The sequence below is a fragment of the Lactuca serriola genome, chromosome 1, assembly GCF_051521515.1.
Source record: "Lactuca serriola cultivar US96UC23 chromosome 1, Lser_US96UC23_V15, whole genome shotgun sequence".
In the NCBI taxonomy this organism is placed as follows: Eukaryota; Viridiplantae; Streptophyta; class Magnoliopsida; order Asterales; family Asteraceae; genus Lactuca; species Lactuca serriola.
The window spans coordinates 31,604,692-31,622,128 of NC_136408.1; the positions used below are offsets into that span (position 1 = coordinate 31,604,692).

Here is a 17,437-nt window from a genome sequence, read left to right on the forward strand (position 1 = left end):
TCTAGACAGTCCAGTGGAACACTAGCATACTCGCAACATCAATGTGTTCACCAGATGTACTCTAAAAACCCATTGACAAGTATTATAGGTGGACTTCGTAAAATAATATTGTCAATAAAATGAGATAAACCCTGGCAGCTATGGATTTAGTACCCTGTAGATGAACCTTGGCAGCTGCGCTACAACATGTAGATGTTTTTGAACTACATGTTCACCATATATACTCTAAAAACCCTAACAGCTATGGATTTAGTGATTGTTAGATAAACACTGTAAGCTATGGACTTTGTGCCTTATAAGTGAACATTGGCAAATATGGACTTAGTGCCTAATAGATAATATCAGCAACTATGGACTTAGTGCATGTCAGATAAACCCTAACAGCGATGGACTTCATGCCTATTCCTTAGGAAAATCCTTAGGAATAAATATTGAAGAATAGATGATTCTTATGGTAGATCCTTAACAATAAAGAAGATAATGGGGATGGGTAATCGGGTTAATTGTTTGACATGAAGTATGTGAAGAAACAAATTAACTTTATTATTGTGGGTTGAAAACCCTATGTACTCACCAGGTTTTCCAACCCGACCCACTCAGTTTATTGTATCATAGGTAGCGACATTAAAGATACGTTCTGCTGAGAGATTCAAGGAGATGTAAATCATTAGTGTAAATTAATGTAAAGTCTGTTTATGCTTATGTATTGACGACGACGTCTCAATTTTTTAATATAAATAAAATACATTTCTTCGGAAATGCTTTGATAATATAATTATCATGTTATCTGGGAACAAGTTCCGCAATATTATTCTTTGAAAATGATACTCTGATTTTAAAACAAGCACAAAGAATTTTCTTTAAAATGACCATGAATTTGAGGATGTCACACGAATCGCCAGGAGACGCGACACGACGTGAAGGTTGGAGACTTGGAATTAATGGATTTAGCTAATAAAGATGCATTCTTGGTCCCTTTGAGATTTAAAGACTAGATCTTGGTTGTTTGGACCATCCTAGTGGATAAAGTTGGAAACTTTATCCATTAGGAAGTTAAGAAATATATATGAGGTTATAGGCCTTGGTCTGAATAGATTAAGCTCTTAATCAAGATTTTGGCCTTCTAACCAGAAGTCACGATGTGATATAGGATGTTTCACGACGTGATAATGCCCAAAATTGTGATTGTTTTGTCGTTGCATTCTTACGACGTAACCAAGGAATGGTCACGACGTGACGTTGATTTTGACTAAGCTGATCGTTGACCTTGTGAACTTTGGTCATTGACTTTTTGACCATTTTGACTTTTGGTTAAACTTGGGTAGAATTGAGTATTTGACTAAGGATTGGTATCGGTTTGGTTTTAGGACGTTTGGGTTGGTTATTCTAATGATGAGGTAGCTGTACTCGTGGATCAAAGGCACCAATGTCAGCCTACTAGATTATGTTTGTAGGATGATAGTTGTCTTTGTGACGCTTGTTGATATGCATGTATGTGCTTGTTGTCTTTGTGACTCTTATTGATGTGATCTACTTAGATATAGGGGTCAAATAGACATGTACCGGTTGAAAGATACCGAAGGAGTTGAAATTAACTCGGAGTGAAATACACCCGTATCGGTTGAAAGATACCGAAGGAGTTGAAATAGACTCAGGGGTGAAATAGACTCGGTTTAGCTTCGAGTTTTTATATATGTATGGTATGTGCTATTTTGGGGAACTCACTAAGCTTTGTGTTTACGGTTTATGTTTAAAATGTTTCATGTACTTATGGTTTCAAAAGGAAGGGCTCGGTTTGATCGCACTTCATCCCCTAGAGATTATTTTGCCATGATTGTTTATGATTTTACTCTAATGTTTTGAAAATACTTTTACTCTGATCGTCTTTTGGAATAATGAATTAATGGTTTTGACTTAATTAAAATGAAAATTTTACTCGGTATTTTTGGGACATTACAAACATGCTTACGAATTTCACCCCATCCACTGAAGACGAAGATTAGGATTATTCGTGATGTCTTTGTCACTTTGTGCATCAAATACTGAAACCATCATCTCCAATATCTTTTTTAATGCGAATGGTTAACACTACTAGCTGCGAATGCACTAATTTATATGAATACAAACTATTACTTACATAATCGGGTTTGTCGGTGTTGTTAACCCATCCATAGGTCTTCACGTGAATAATGTCATGACAACCAAATCTTGGTTCACGTTATATTTCATCCGCCTATAAAAATACCAAACATATTTATTAGTATATATTTAGAACAACTAATAAATTTCTAAATAATCATAATAACGTTTTAAATTTATTTGTATTTTTAAATTGTTTTGCAGTCAAAGATGAAGTGGCTTGCAAACTTGATTGTTGATGAATTTGTGGCTCTTATGTCCTCAGGCAATATATAATATTTGTCCATTCCATGTGTCTGTGTTTGGTTGTTAGTAATGAATTTAGAAAATAAAGTGATAAAACTATAACTTGAAAGATATACAATCATACTATTTTAACTAACATATATAGTAGCAAAAACTAAGATGCAAAGAAATGTATCATACCACTAGAATGATAATGGAGTTCTTATGGTAAAATAGGAAGTATAGTTGAAACATTGATGACATGACGCATATTAGCTATGAAATAAAAACATTAGTTAATAGACATGTATTAGTTATGGCACAAGAAACAAACAGAAGACATAAAGAAATATATTAATAAACTATTTAAAATAATGTTATATGGATAAAAGTGGATAAATTACATGATAGACAACATAGTATATTTCAGTGGACATATCATTGGATTTTATATTATCCAAATAATTTTTTCTATGATTTCGCTTGTCTTTAGGTTTGTTTGCTAATGAACTTTTCAGATTATATTTAGAAGTAGACTGGAAACGTGTACGTTGATATCCGCATGATATATTTGGGTTGACATTTGGATTATTACCGACAACATATGTATATTTGCTTGATAAGAGTGTTTGATTATTGCTTTTGAAATCAGAAAGCACTGAGAAAAAATATAGATAATATAACAAAATACATGTAACTTAATATATATATATATATATATATATATATATATATATATATATATATATATATATTAAGAAAACGAAAAGATAAAATAAGTGTAGTGATATCATCAGAAATACTATATAACGGATTAATTAAATTAAAATTAAAATAGATACAAAGCAATGATGATCATGACAACCATTACGTATGCAATAATAATAATAATAATAATAATAATAATAATAATATGTATTGATTATGTCGCAAAAGATCTGCACATAAGTAATTTATAAACTTAACATTAGTTTGTAACATAAAACATATGAAAAAAAATACATAATAGAAAAAGAAATATCTTTTGAGCTGGTGGAAATATAATTAGATAACTTTCTTTTGTCTTTATCATATTTAGTGTCATTTGATTAAATATTGTATTTGTATCTTTGAAACAACAATAATTCATGTAATAAAACTATAATGAAAAATGATATTAAAACTTTAAGAGTTCGATTAGTAAAATAAAAATATTATAAATTTAAACGTATAGCTATATAAAAATAATGTTAATATATCAAAATGTGTTTTTATATGACCTAAACCTAATTTGCAAATTCATATTTTTTCTTTGTTTGTAACTGTAATACATATATAAAACATAATATATATTATAGATAAATAAAATACTTAGATAAAATAAAGTCTTATGATCATAAGTCAGTCATAAATTTTTACCAATGTTTTAAAAACCGGTTTTTAGTTGAACCGATATGATGATCGGTTCCCGGTTCAACCGGTTTAGCGGGTTCGACCGCCGGGTGAACCAGTTTCTATATTTTTCATGTTTTTTTCTATTTTCCTACACATACATACATATAAGAATTATGAATTTGATGTTTACAAGTTCAAACATTAAAAATACACATAAAAATAAGTTGTAGGTTAATCCAAATACATTAAAATAACACATAACCATAAGTTTTAGTTTTTTAAATCAATCCCGATACGTCAAAAAGAAAATAAAGTATAATACCGAAACGAAATATAGTTTTTGATGAATATAAACACATCAAAAAAATCTATAACATTTACTATATGTTTTTATTTAGAGAAAACTAAATAGATTTGAAAAAAATCACCAAAGTTTATTATGTAAATGGTTCTTTTTCATGTGTTTTTATTCGGTTTAACCGGTTTATTTTGACCGGTTCAACAAGTTTTTTCTAAAAAACGACGGTTCAATCCGGTTCAGAAATCAATGTAAAACCGGTAATAGTTGAACCGCTCCCTCTTCCGGTTCCCAGTTCAACCGGTCCGACCGGCCGGTTCAAACCGGTTTTTAAAACATTGATTTTTACTCATGCCTAAGAGCATTTCCAACTCATTTTCATTTTTCATTTTTTTCCTTTATTCTACTCTAACCCTCTCCCATGTATGGGAAAATACCGGTAATAGTAAAAAAACAGGGGGTAATTTCAAAATTCAGTCACGAAAATGGACATTTCCGGGTATAGACATGCATTCCACGGAGCTACCTCCGTGAAGCTCCGCGGAATCTACTGTAGCTCCGCGGAATGGCAAAATCGTAATTAAATCAATGTATATAAAAAAAACTCAAGAGCCATTCCGCGGAGCTATAGTAGATTATGCGGAGCTCCGTGGAGGTAACTTCGAGGAATGGATCTCGAGGTTTTTTATTTTTTTTTCCGCATCGATTCTTCGGAGTTTATATTCATTACCCAACTAATTATTTTCAAAAAAAGATTATCATACTATCATAATTTTTTCTTGAAAATAATTAGTTGGTGAATAAATATAAACCCCGAAGAATCGATCCAGAAAAAAAAAAAAAACTCAAGATCGATTCCTCGGAGCTACCTCCGCGGAATCTACTGTAGCTCCGCGGAATGGATCTTAAGTTTTTTTTATATGTTGATTTAATTACGATTTTGCCATTCCGCGGAGCTCCACAGAGCTACCTCCGCGGAATGCATGTCTATACCCGGGAATGTCCATTTTCATGTCTAAATTTTGAAAATACTTCATATTTTTTTGGCTATTTCCGAAATTTCCCCCCCCCCCCCCCTCCCATGTATTCCCCCATTTGGGGGATATGAATAGTACTACACAAAACATGGTGTTATATTATTCATTTCTCCCAAAATGACAATGAACTTTGCGTTGTCGGTTTTAATCCCTATGTTTATATATTTATACATTTTTAGTTTATTTTTACTTACTAAATATAATTTAAATGTAATATTTAATACTTAGAATATTTTGTTATATATTAAATTATATTAATTAATTATAAATATATAGTTTATTTTTTGCTCATCAAATTCATATAAAAAGCTAAATACATATTAAAATTTAAAAAAAAACAATAACGTATTTTACAAAAGTTTATAAGTGTTATAAATATAATCTTATTTATTTAATATTATTGTAATGAAAAAAATATAGATTATATATCTGTTAAAACCAAATTAGTAGAAAGGGTATGTATGACAATCTATGTAAGTTAAAAGAATTAAATATACTAGGAATATGATTTTTTTGGGTAAAAAATAAAGTAGAGTTGGAAATGAAACATTATTTACCCCATTTTTTACTTCATAGATTATCTAAATCATCTCAAAGTTTAAATATTAAAAATGAATTAGTTATAGAAAATTTAAAATCCTAGAACACACCACTAAATTTATTAGTATATTTTAGTTTTGACAATAATGTTTTATAAAATTTCATTATTTTAATTCATGTAACAAAAAAAATTATAATAAATATTTTTTTGTGTTAGAAAACACAAACTATTTACCATTATATTTATTTTATGGAGAAAAATATATTTATCTTAAGAGAAATTAAATATTCTTATACATTTTTTTATTATCTTTCTGCCCATATGAAATGGTGACAAGTTGATTAAATTATTATTAATTTCATTAAATGTTACGTATATCAAAATTTGTTCTGATAAGATGATGAGTAGAATAAAATATAGAAAAATATTTAATTTATTTTAGCATCAATAATAAATGTTTCAATAATTATAATGTTGATTTATATATTTAATACAATGAATACTTTATATATATAATAGATATATTAATTAGTGGAATTAATTAATTTTTTATTAATAAAAATAAAAACATCATGATATATAGAATTTAGGTAATTCAAAATCTCTACATATGACAAAAGTTTTGAGAAAACGACAAATGTAAAAGGATTTTCATTTGTTACAATAGAATTTGTTACGATAGGAAAGTCAAAACTTATTACCAAGTTTCAGCTAATTTTGGTAAAGATCTGTATTCTAATTTTGAGAACTTCATTTCCTCTGATCTTTGATTTTGTAAGTTGCAAATTGTAATGAAGTAAAGTAGCGATGAGATTCTCCTTTTCGGCGGAACACGTTTTCACAGGTTCAAAACAAAAGAGCGTGCCCCACAAGAGCTAAAATCCAGAGAAGACGGTGAAAATCAACAATTAATTGGGTCGCAAATTCAGCTCCTTGCGTGGGCCTTTTTTTCGATTGATAATCCCATTAAAGTCTCACTGTACTTTCACCTAATCTCTCTCTGCCTCTGTGCACCCTAGATAAAAACACTCAACTATACAGGTAATACATGAGCTCCAGCTCTCATAATTTGGTTTTATACGCAACCGACATCCCCAAATTCCTCTAATCTCAAAATCTGTATTCTGTTATTCCCCTATTTTCCACTGGCAAGAAATGGGTAATCGATTTAGTTGCAAGACGAAGAACAATAGTAACGGGTCAAAGGGTAGTAGGAGATTCGGTGGGGGGAATCGATCACAGAGGAAATTGCAATCAGATGAGGAGTTATTACACATGCAAGCTTTGTCTCTTGCAATTCAACACCATCAATCGTCTCAGCGATTCGATGGTTCTTTGTCTAGACGAATTGGATCCACCAGTTCTCGCCGCCGCAATAACCCCATCTCGGATCCGACCTTGACTAACCCCAAACAGCAAAAACAGGTCACTTCATTTATATCCTTTTGCTTTTTTTCTTTAGTGGGTTTACTTTGCTTATTTAATATGTTTAATTTTTCTGAAAAGGCGTGAGGGAAAAAGTTAATTTGATTTGTTTGAAGAATTCAATAGCCTAAAAAAGAGCTTTTTCTTTTTCTTTAGTAGTATCTTGATAATCATATAGCCTTTCTGCAGCGTTGACTATTTCTATTGGGTTGCTCCTTTGTTCTTTTAGCTATGCATTCATACCGGTTTTGCCTTCGAAGCAACTTTTAAGCTTTTTGTGTTTTTTCTCAAAGGGAAACTTCTATATATCTAACAATTTTGTTTCAAGATAATGGCTAAATTTATGATGTGTTGAGAAGGGATGAGTAGAATCTGAGATACATGATTACAATAGGACTTGTTAGTACCATAAGCTCATAACTTCATTGAATTTACCATTCAATTTCCATCTATTGTATATGTTCTCTGTTGTTGTTGTTTGTGATTTGGAAGTATGGGACACTGCTTGATGTTTATGAGCATTGATATAACCTTTTAGTTTTTGGTGCAAAATCATAAATGAAATAATTTATATCTCCAAAAGGAAAACTGTAAATCGGCTCTTAAATTTCTGTTTAAGTACATTTTCTGCACTAATGGTGAAATCAGTTTGTAAATGATCCATAACATTGTACTTGAAAAACTCTACCCAATTACAACATTGTACTTTCATTTAGTGTCTTATCAGGACATTTGTATTTTAAATATTCTCCAAACTACATTTCTATAATTAGGTAGATCTTTCAAACTACAATGGTGTAATAAGTGAAAGTATGTAGCTATTTCTTGAAATTAACACTTTTTTATATTCAGTCACCAGAATTCTTGGAGAATCTTGAAACGAAAAAAATTGTTTTGATACATGGAGAAGGATTTGGAGCATGGTGTTGGTATAAAACCATTGCTCTTCTAGAAGAATCTGGAATGCTTCCTACTGCATTAGATCTTACTGGATCCGGTATTGATTTGAAGGACACAAACAATGTCACTACACTTGAGGACTATTCAAAACCACTAACTGATTATTTGCAAAATTTACCCGAAGATGAAAAGGTAAAACATATTTCTATTCTACCTCTTTTACTTTTAACATCATTACATTACATGATTGTTTTTTATATACGTTTGTTTATTTGTTAACATATGTAGGTAATTTTAGTGGGACATAGTAGTGGAGGTGCTTGTGTTTCGTATGCGTTAGAGCATTTTCAAGATAAGATTTCTAAAGCAATCTTTTTATGTGGGACAATGGTAGCTGATGGACAAAAACCCTTTGATGTTTTTGCTGAAGAGGTATGCATTCACTTAAAAACAGCTTATTGGATTAAGTCATGTAGTATATAAATTCTCTTTTCGCAGCTTGGATCTGCAGAGCTGTTTATGAAGGAATCCAAGTTCTTGATACATGGAAATGGGAAAGACAATCCAGCAACTGGATTCATGTTTGAGAAGCAACAAATGCGTGGATTGTATTTCAATCAGTCACCTGCAAAAGTAATCTTCCACTCCCATTTATGCATTCTTGATGATTCATGAAACCTGATATAAGAATTATAAATTGATGGATTATGAGTGATTGCAGGATATAGCTCTGGCTATGGTTTCAGTGAGACCGATCCCACTGGGACCCATAATGCAGAACCTGTCACTATCAAAAGAGAAATATGGAAAGGGGCGTAGGTTTTATGTTCAAACACTTGATGATCATGCCCTTTCACCAGATATTCAAGAAAAGCTTGTAAGAGAAAATCCACCAGAAGGTGTTTTCAAGATCAAGGGTAGTGATCATTGCCCTTTCTTCTCTAAACCACAGTCACTGCACAAAATTTTGCTGGAGATAGCTCAAATTGCATAAGGGTCGAGTGGGGGATATGATAGAAAGAAACTGAGATGTTTTGTTTTTATGTGTATTTATTATAATTCATATTGTTATCAAATGTTTTAGAGTTTAAGTTGTTAATTTGTTCATAGGTGCCCAGTTATAAAGAACATCAATATAGCATCCCTTTTTAATTCCCAAAGTGTATGAGGTTGATTTTAACAATAAATATTACTACAAAGAGAATCCCTTAATGTCCCATAAAATCCATATGAGGGATAATTGTGATTCTATAGTGGCTGGCTTTTGGGGGTCGTAAATTGGGGATAACAAATTTGGGGGAAAGTTTGTTTAGTGCGAGTAAAAACAAAATTGAAGATTCGGAACCAAAAACCATTATTTGGTTTTTGGTTGTTACAAAAGTCAAGAGGTTTGGTGTCATTGTTCTTTACATAAAAACTGAAACCCAAATCGAACAACTAAAAGCATAATGTTTTATGTATAAGTTTTATTAATTTTGTTAAAATTTAAAGTAATTAATATACAGTTTTTTTTAGTGGTACCTGTCAAACACACCTTTGTCCATCAAAATGGTAGTAAATCACGGATCACTAATAATATTTTTAGACATGAAACCTTGGATCCTCGGTATTAAAATTTGTACTTCAACCATGGAGACTAAAAATTAAATTATGAACATAAATATATGTTTTGTATTAATAAATTACTTTTCTTTTGTTAAACTTTAATGAAAAACACAAAAGTAAAAATAAAACATGATCAAAAAAACCTTAACTAAAACATAATCCTAATTTCAAAGTCCAATTGATTTTTTCGTTAGCGAACCAAGCATTGCTTCTAGCTTTAATTTTCAAAAATTTATATATTAATAATCATAATCTTAAGATCGAAACCAAGAGAATCGACGAAACTAGTTATAAGTGGCATATTATGTTTACTTCGACACCATTTACGTAAATTTTTTTTACTGACATGATTGTGATTATTAATATGCCATTTTTAACCAGTTTTCACTGGGCTTCTTCTCAATATTAGGCTATATTTGACAGACTAGTTGAAAAGCTAGCTAGTAGCTGAAAAAGTAGCCGATAGCTGAAAAGTTAGCTACTAGCTTATAAGCTAGCTGACAAAAAATAACGTTTAGTAAAAATTAGCTGATAAACTAACTGAAAGATATAAAATGACATAAAAAGACATTTAGAAAATATATTTTTTATAATTAGTTAAGGATATATTTTGAAATTTTTAAAAAGGCTTCTGAAAAGATAATTTAATTAGTTTTTTAAAAAGCTAGCTTATTAACTACTTTTTATACCAAGTCAAAGTTTAAGGATCATAGATTTCCATGACCATTACATGCGATATTTTTATCATTTGGGTTTCAATTAATGTTTATTCATCCCTCATGGACGTGTATGTATGTCTATTCTCTAATGCAGTAATTGATGAGTTTGGATAGCAATTAGTAGAGTTGTGAGGTTAACTTGGGGTGGAAGAATATCACATGCATATTCATTGACGTAAGGTTCATATTATTATGATATATTATTAATGATTATATAATGTTTGCTGATGATGCGATTTTTGACAATGATTTGATATTCAACAAATGTTTGTGGAATGTTGATGATATAATATCTATTGTGTATAAAAAGTTTCTTCATGAGTCATGACTTTAAAGATCATATAAGATGGTTGTTATTCTACAAAAATAACCCATGCATTTTTTTTTCCAAATATATTTGGTGAATTTAAATGTCAAAAAAGAATCCTTGAAGGGGTCCAATTGAATATAAGAAATAGTGTAAGGACCAAACTGATTAGGGATATGATAATTTTAGCCTCCGCATACAACTATATAAAGGAACGCAATTAGGGTTTTCATATCCTTTAAGCCAGACGCCTCATCGTTACGCAGCTCACAGCCGGACTAAACCATCTTCATCGTAGGTTTGTGTTGTATTCCTCCATCGTCCTCTAATGTATATCATAAAACTATACTGTTGTTATTCTCCATTTTACATTGTTCAATTGAATTCCGTTCGAAACTGTTATTTTTCTTGTAAAACCTATGTTTCCGAAATGCGCTCTAGCACTGGCTTCTTTCCGATTAGACCCTCACTCTCAATAATATGTGTAAAGTGATTTGTAATTTTCAGTTCATAATTGATATGATTGATTTAGCTAGCGAAAAAAATTTGCTGATAATACCGACTAGAAATGTATAGGTTTCATCGATTTTCTATTTTTTAAGAAATAGGTTTGGAATTATAAAATTGTTCTTGTTTAATAGATCGTATTCCTTAGCAATGCCGGAGTCTCCTTGTATGGAGTTCATACGGTGTACATGTTATCCTGTTGGATTATTTGTGCAATATTTCTAGGTTTTTGCCTCACACATTACATATAATTGCAAGCTTTTTTATATCAAATTTGATCTGTTTTTCGTTCAGCTAGCTTGGATCATTAACTTATTTTGCTTGCTATTCTTTGTAAAAGTTTGATTTTTTGTATGTTTGTTGTGTGAACTTACTTCATAAACTTTGAACTTAAAAGTTAATAACAAGAGTTTGGTCATTATACTGAATTATATAGGGATAATCCTTAACTTTTTAGCTAATTGTGGCCTCTTATTTTTGTCATTTATTTTTGTTTCTTGATTTTACAGTTGTCATAAGAACTTGCAAAGATGCAGAACGAAGAGGGTCAGAACATGGATCTTTATATCCCAAGGAAATGGTATGTTTTTTAACATGTATATTTTGCATTAGAAAAGTAACAAATTATGAAAAATCAGCTCAATTTCTTTTTTTCTTTTCCAGCTCTGCTACAAACAGGCTAATTACCTCAAAAGATCATGCTTCAGTCCAAATCAACGTAGGGCATTTGGATGAAAGTGGCCGATATACTGGTCAGTTTTCCACATTTGCCCTCTGTGGTTTTGTCCGTGCCCAGGTTAGTTTCGTCTTTTAGGCTTTATAGCAAATGACTTAATCTCTGCGAACATGTTTTATTGACATTTTTTAATTGTTTTGTTTGTGTAGGGAGATGCTGATAGTGCACTTGATAGGCTGTGGCAGAAGAAGAAAGTTGAAACCCAGCAATAGATATTTTATGACGATTGTGCCCCTCCTTAAATTTGCTTTAACCCCATGGGAATGTTGAGTTTTTCTTGGTGGAATTTTGTTGGACTTTTATTTAGATTCTGTTTCACTTCTATCCGGGAATGAAAGATTGCATTTAGTTTGAATATCAAGTTTGGAGTTTTATCTCAAAGTTGTGTTTTGGGCTACATATTTGTAAAACAAACCAAACGAAGTAAGTTTAGCTTAACAAACAAAAATATATATACAAACAAACGTGCAAAATATATTTATCCGTCTATTCAAAGCATTACAAATCTGAAAATTATAAAATTTCTCAATTCTAAACAAAATCCTTGAGATGATCAACAATTTCATAATCAATGTGTCGTTGTTTAAAAAAAAGACTTTTTGTAAAGTATTGAAACTTTATGTCTTATTTATTAAAAATCACAACTTCATTCTTTTGAATAGAAAAAAGAGAACGGAAAACTGTTTACATTACCTAATGGAAAAACAAATCTCAAAGATTTTTCTACATTCTCAAGGCATATTAAAGAATACTTTCTTAAGTTTCTTTCCAATGTTTTACTAAAGGCATATTAAACCGAATAGTCAAGGCATATTCGGTTTAATGGATGTTCTAAAACTTAAAGAATAAAAAACATTGTTGTTGGTCCAACGAGTTCTATCCAATATTCTAAAAACTAACTGGTTTGATTTTGGTATGAGTTTTATGAAATTTGGTTGGATATCTGCCGATGCAGAATCTATTATTATAAAACAAAATTTGAATTAATATTATAAAATAACTAATTAGCGTGAAATATAGTATATATACCACAAGTAATTGCATCTACGTGTATTATAATTTTAATATAATCAAGAATAAATAAATTATGCACTAATAATACGCAAATAGTTGTGCAAAACCCATGTTCTAGAAAGCATGTGATAATGGAGGGGGAGCGTCGAGAAGTCAACCCTTGATTTCAAATTATTAGACTTTCTCGATTTCATTGACCTCAAGAGTCGATCGAGGGTGATCTTCTTTTTCAATCCACGTTGATATCTTTGACCTGCCATGCAAATCCGGGCGATACATCCAATACAACCTACGCCACATCATACTTCGAGTCGTTTGTGGGTAAAACCTTGGACATAATAACATATTTTTATATATGTTTAGGTTAAAAAAACACCCCTATTTTACTAAAGATGTGTATGGGATGGGATGTCACAGCACCCTTTTATATAACTGTCTTCATTTTTTTTATGATTAATATTTTCTATTATAAGTTTATAACATGTAATTTGTTGATGTAAAAAAATATAAGCCATCGCTATTTTCAGAGCTTTTAATATATTATCTCACACTCCAATTCTCAAAATGCCAACACTAAGAATTTGACATTCCAACACAAGAAGAATGGTCATCGTCCTCACTTAAAGTAACAATAATAAATTTTAGTTTGTAATATTTATAAAATTTAATTGTGACCCTAATTTATAATGTAACAATAATCAGTTTTTAATAAAGAAAATAGGAAGTTGAATAATCAAAATAATCAATTTTTAATAAAGAAAATAGGAAGTTGAATAATCAATCAATACAACCATATAAATAATTCAATCAATAATTGAATCTATAAAAACTTAACAAAATGCTACAAAAAAAAAGTTTGAAAAATATTATCTAAAAGTTTATGAAAACCAACTCCAATTTATCACATTCCCATTGCTATCTTTTTTCCTCTTTAAATTGTAAATATTATAAGATTCGAAAAAGACGGACTGTAATTATGTCATTAAACGGACTGTAATTCACGCAGAAGAGCTATTTGAGCTATGAGAAAAAGACGGTACCGTCAAACAAGCCGTTAACGCCCTCTCCAAACACGAAACAACTTCACTCATACACGGTCGATCTCTACCCTCCAAAGTCACACAATCAACTGCTAAATATCCAACATATTTCACCGCCTCAATTTCAAAAGGCGTAGGCGGGGGAACTTTATGATCCAAAATTCGATGCATCTCCTCATGCACAATATACGGTACCACCACATCAACTACATTCCTCCTCTCTCCCGCCTCATTCTTGTGAATCGCACGAAGCCCAGATAACAGTTCCAACAAAACAACTCCAAAACTATAAACATCACTCTTAGCATTCAACTGCTCAAACTTATAATACTCCGGGTCCATGTACCCAACCGTACCCGCTGCCCGTAACGATAGGTGCGACCCGTCATCTGGTGGGCCCATTAGCGACAGTCCGAAATCCGATACTTTTCCGGTCCAATCACCATCAAGCAAGATGTTGGAGGACTTAATGTCACGATGTATGATCGGTGGTTCCGCGTAAACATGAAGATACTCTACTCCGCGGGCCGCGTCTAATGCCAATTTGATCCGGGCGGGCCATGACATTATATCCGAGCTAAAAAACTCGTGTAAATGTTCGTGAAGGCTACCTTTTTCCATGAATTCGTATACTAACACCAGTTCGTTGTTTTCTTCACAAAATCCTAGTAATTGGACTAGGTTTTTGTGGTTAACACGCGAGAGAAACTCGAGCTCGTTTACAAACGCGTTGTCTGTATCTTCTTGGCGCTTTTTTGTCCCCCCAGGAAGGGAGGAGGAGGACGTTGACTCGGCCCGTTTGACGGCAACTTTTTGACCGTTGGGTAATATGGCGCGGTAGACCGAACCGAAACTTCCGATCCCGATTCGGTTTTCATCGGAGAAATTGTCCGTTGCATTGATGATTGTTTGTAAAGTGAATTCTTCCAAGTGATTTGCGTTTCCTGTACTAATTAAATGTGACAATTTCTTTACGAGAATTCGGTTTGAAGTTTGAAGTTGTGATGCGATTTGGATGTCTTCCATTGGTCCGGAATCGTGGACCCGGCTTCCTTCGTTTGATTTGCAGAACCTGAAGATGAGAAAGATAAGAACAGCGAGGATTGATGAGCAACCGATGATTCCAACCACCAAGAAGGCAACCATTTTGGTACTCCAACCACTTTTGCGCGGTGGTGGAAGTGGTGGCGGGACAGGTGGTGGGACTGATTCCGGCGGGTCTTGATTGTAAACACACGGCTTGCAAATCATCAATGTTCTGCTGCAAAATGATCCGTAGTTTGGAATTGTACCACAATTGCATGTGGTTGTGCATAAACCTGGAATCACGTCTGTGAAAATAATAGAATTTGAGTTCAAAGATTCATTCCCCCAACAGTAGAGCGAATAATTCGAAGTCAAAATCCCACAAAAAATACCGCGATTTGCCTGCAATGCTTCGAAAGAAACCTGTCGTAGATTTTCCGGCAAACTGAAACCATTTCCGCCCCAACAAATCACTGTTCCATTATCCCTGATTGCACAAAATCGATTATCTCCCATGGAAACTGATTTGAACACACCATTTGGTTTCGAAATCATAGCGTCTCCCCAACAATCTAAACCACCAGTGGAATTAACGGCACAAACACGATTATATCCGGCGGAAATCACACTGTAATTACCCACCGGAGAACTGTTAGTGATGTTGAAAGTATTACTGCTACTTCCTACGCACCTTATTTCTCCAAATTCAGAGAACCCACAAACGTAATTCTCCCCAACTGTAACACTGGATCGGAATTGAGATCGATTGACGTTGGAATCGTCATTGAATTGATCCCATTGCCAACACAGGAGCTGATTGGTGGCACTAACAATCCCGCAAACATGAGAGTCACCGGAATCAATGTCTTGGAGAGATGGGCCAAGGTAAACCCTCTTATACACCGTACTTCCATTGTTGAGAAACCTCCAGCAAACTAGAAACGAAGTGGGTGTTGTCGATGGATTCGAGAACGGCGAGCTTAATGCACAGAGGAATCCAGCTCCACCCACGATTCCAACGAAGGGATACCTGTTTCCTTCGTTGATCGGAAGTTGAAATCCGTCGGGGGAGCTAGTAGTGGTGCAATTGAGGCGGGTTCGTTGTTGGGTAGGGGATTTAGTTAACGCACAAATGAGGGTTTGGTTGGAATTGATGTGGGAAATTGATACAGTTGGAAGTGAGGAGATGGAAGGGAAATTGAGAAAAAGAAAGAAGGCTAGAGAGAAGAGAGCGAGGAGGGAATCCGCCATGGAAGTGCTGGTTTCATGGTGTTTGTGCGTGTATGTGTGGAGGTGTGTGACTATGCAAACGCGGTTTGTTCGGGATTGTAGAAAGTGAAGGGAGGAGTGAGAACGAGTGAATGACAATTTAAGCACGGAAAAATGTCTATTTCCTACGACACTCCAAATACTGGTTCAGTTATATTTTAAAAGATTTATAAACATTTAAACAGTATTTTTTTATTAAAAAAATATTATAATTATATTAATATAATTTTCAGATTCATATTCAATATAATTGTTGCTAATCATGGTCCGGGCCATGCGCTGAAAATCATATGCCTTGTTTTTATAAGTTTATTGGAGCTGTAAAATTGGGATACGATTTATCACGTTATTAAATTATTGTAAACCGTATTTTCAGTTAGCTTAATATGTTCGTTATGTTTTCTATAAAACATAAAATCTTGTTTATTTTTTTTGATCAATTTATATATATCAAGTTCGCTTTTGACATGATTATCTACAAATGTTTGAAGGTGTTACAAAAAACGTTACCAATTTATGCATATAGAAATTAGTAATATAATTAAATATGGTTGCACAAAACAGTAACAAATCTATTTTGCAACATAAAAACAAATACACATAAAATAAATAAGCATTTTCCACTTGACTCATATATTCACCCTTTGTACCTACAACTTATGACAATGTTTGCACACTCCCAAGTCCCACAACCAAACCACATAATTTTTACATGTTAGAAAAACTAGGGTTTGTGGTGAAGATCTGGATACCAACTTGGATCGTGAGTATATTTTCCGAACTAATATTTCTACCCTATGCCTGGGTTGCAAGAAATTCAGGCTAGAATAATCCAAGTGGACACTTACGATTCTAGGCACAGAAATCGTAAGCCAATTTGCTAGAGAGATTCTGTAAGAGTATGATGAAAACGAGAGCTAAAATTCGTGTCTCTCTTATGAAAAGAAGAGTCGTTTATATAATAAACAATATTAGGGTTTCATTAGGGTTGGGCCGTTATAAGTTCCTTTGGTAGCAAGTTAAGGTAATTCGGATTTTAATGAGGATTTAGGGTTAACAAAACTAACGAGTTTCGTTAGTTTACCATAATTACCCTCAAGAATTTGAATTACTTCTATGTACCCATATGTAAAATTCGGTGCCCCTTGGACCTTGCTAGGGGCGCTGCCCCTTTGGAAACCCCGGACCCTGACTAGTCGTCGAACCGGCTTCTAATTCGATCTTATATATTTGTGCACTCTGCACAACCCCGTACATATATCAGAGTACAAATTA

The 17,437-nt window shown here is 32.7% G+C and overlaps 3 protein-coding genes across 5 annotated transcripts; 2 read left to right on the forward strand and 1 right to left on the reverse strand.

The window, feature by feature from the left end:
• Window positions 1–6,472: 6,472 nt before the first annotated feature.
• On the forward strand, window positions 6,473–9,091 carry LOC145080558 (putative methylesterase 12, chloroplastic). The gene is made up of 5 exons (XM_079023180.1): window positions 6,473–7,039; window positions 7,892–8,131; window positions 8,228–8,371; window positions 8,438–8,572; window positions 8,661–9,091. Exons 1-5 carry the CDS (start codon window positions 6,770–6,772, stop codon window positions 8,931–8,933), a joined length of 1,062 nt encoding a protein of 353 aa, XP_078879306.1. The 5' UTR covers window positions 6,473–6,769; the 3' UTR covers window positions 8,934–9,091.
• Window positions 9,092–10,719: 1,628 nt separating this feature from the next.
• LOC145080600 (small ribosomal subunit protein eS21y-like) lies at window positions 10,720–12,174 on the forward strand. 2 transcript variants are annotated; one of them, XM_079023183.1, is made up of 4 exons: window positions 10,720–10,868; window positions 11,587–11,657; window positions 11,741–11,873; window positions 11,963–12,174. In XM_079023183.1, the coding sequence occupies exons 2-4, from the start codon at window positions 11,608–11,610 to the stop codon at window positions 12,023–12,025; spliced, it is 246 nt and encodes an 81-aa protein (XP_078879309.1). In that variant the 5' UTR covers window positions 10,720–10,868; window positions 11,587–11,607; the 3' UTR covers window positions 12,026–12,174. The 2 variants fall into 2 exon arrangements, with proteins under 2 accessions (XP_078879309.1, XP_078879310.1); XM_079023184.1 differs by having other exon boundaries at window positions 10,799–10,864.
• A 1,530-nt stretch (window positions 12,175–13,704) lies between these two features.
• Window positions 13,705–16,258, reverse strand: CCR4 (CRINKLY4 related 4). Of its 2 annotated transcripts, XM_079023182.1 has the most exons (2): window positions 15,286–16,258; window positions 13,705–15,198 (listed from the first exon to the last, which is right to left on the reverse strand). In XM_079023182.1, the coding sequence occupies exons 1-2, from the start codon at window positions 16,142–16,144 to the stop codon at window positions 13,826–13,828; spliced, it is 2,232 nt and encodes a 743-aa protein (XP_078879308.1). In that variant the 5' UTR covers window positions 16,145–16,258; the 3' UTR covers window positions 13,705–13,825. The 2 variants fall into 2 exon arrangements, with proteins under 2 accessions (XP_078879308.1, XP_078879307.1); XM_079023181.1 differs by having other exon boundaries at window positions 13,705–16,257.
• Between the last annotated feature and the right edge of the window lie 1,179 nt (window positions 16,259–17,437).

Bases quoted from the DNA above. Each gene is read 5' to 3' on its own strand.
- LOC145080558 (XM_079023180.1), top strand. From the start codon at position 6,770: ATGGGTAATCGATTTAGTTGCAAGACGAAGAACAATAGTAACGGGTCA. The intron at 7,040-7,891 runs GTCACTTCATTT...TTTTATATTCAG, and splicing joins ACCCCAAACAGCAAAAACAG to TCACCAGAATTCTTGGAGAA. The intron at 8,132-8,227 runs GTAAAACATATT...TAACATATGTAG, and splicing joins ATTTACCCGAAGATGAAAAG to GTAATTTTAGTGGGACATAG.
- LOC145080600 (XM_079023183.1), top strand. From the start codon at position 11,608: ATGCAGAACGAAGAGGGTCAGAACATGGATCTTTATATCCCAAGGAAA. The intron at 11,658-11,740 runs GTATGTTTTTTA...TTTCTTTTCCAG, and splicing joins CTTTATATCCCAAGGAAATG to CTCTGCTACAAACAGGCTAA. The intron at 11,874-11,962 runs GTTAGTTTCGTC...TTGTTTGTGTAG, and splicing joins GTGGTTTTGTCCGTGCCCAG to GGAGATGCTGATAGTGCACT.
- CCR4 (XM_079023181.1), bottom strand. From the start codon at position 16,144: ATGGCGGATTCCCTCCTCGCTCTCTTCTCTCTAGCCTTCTTTCTTTTT.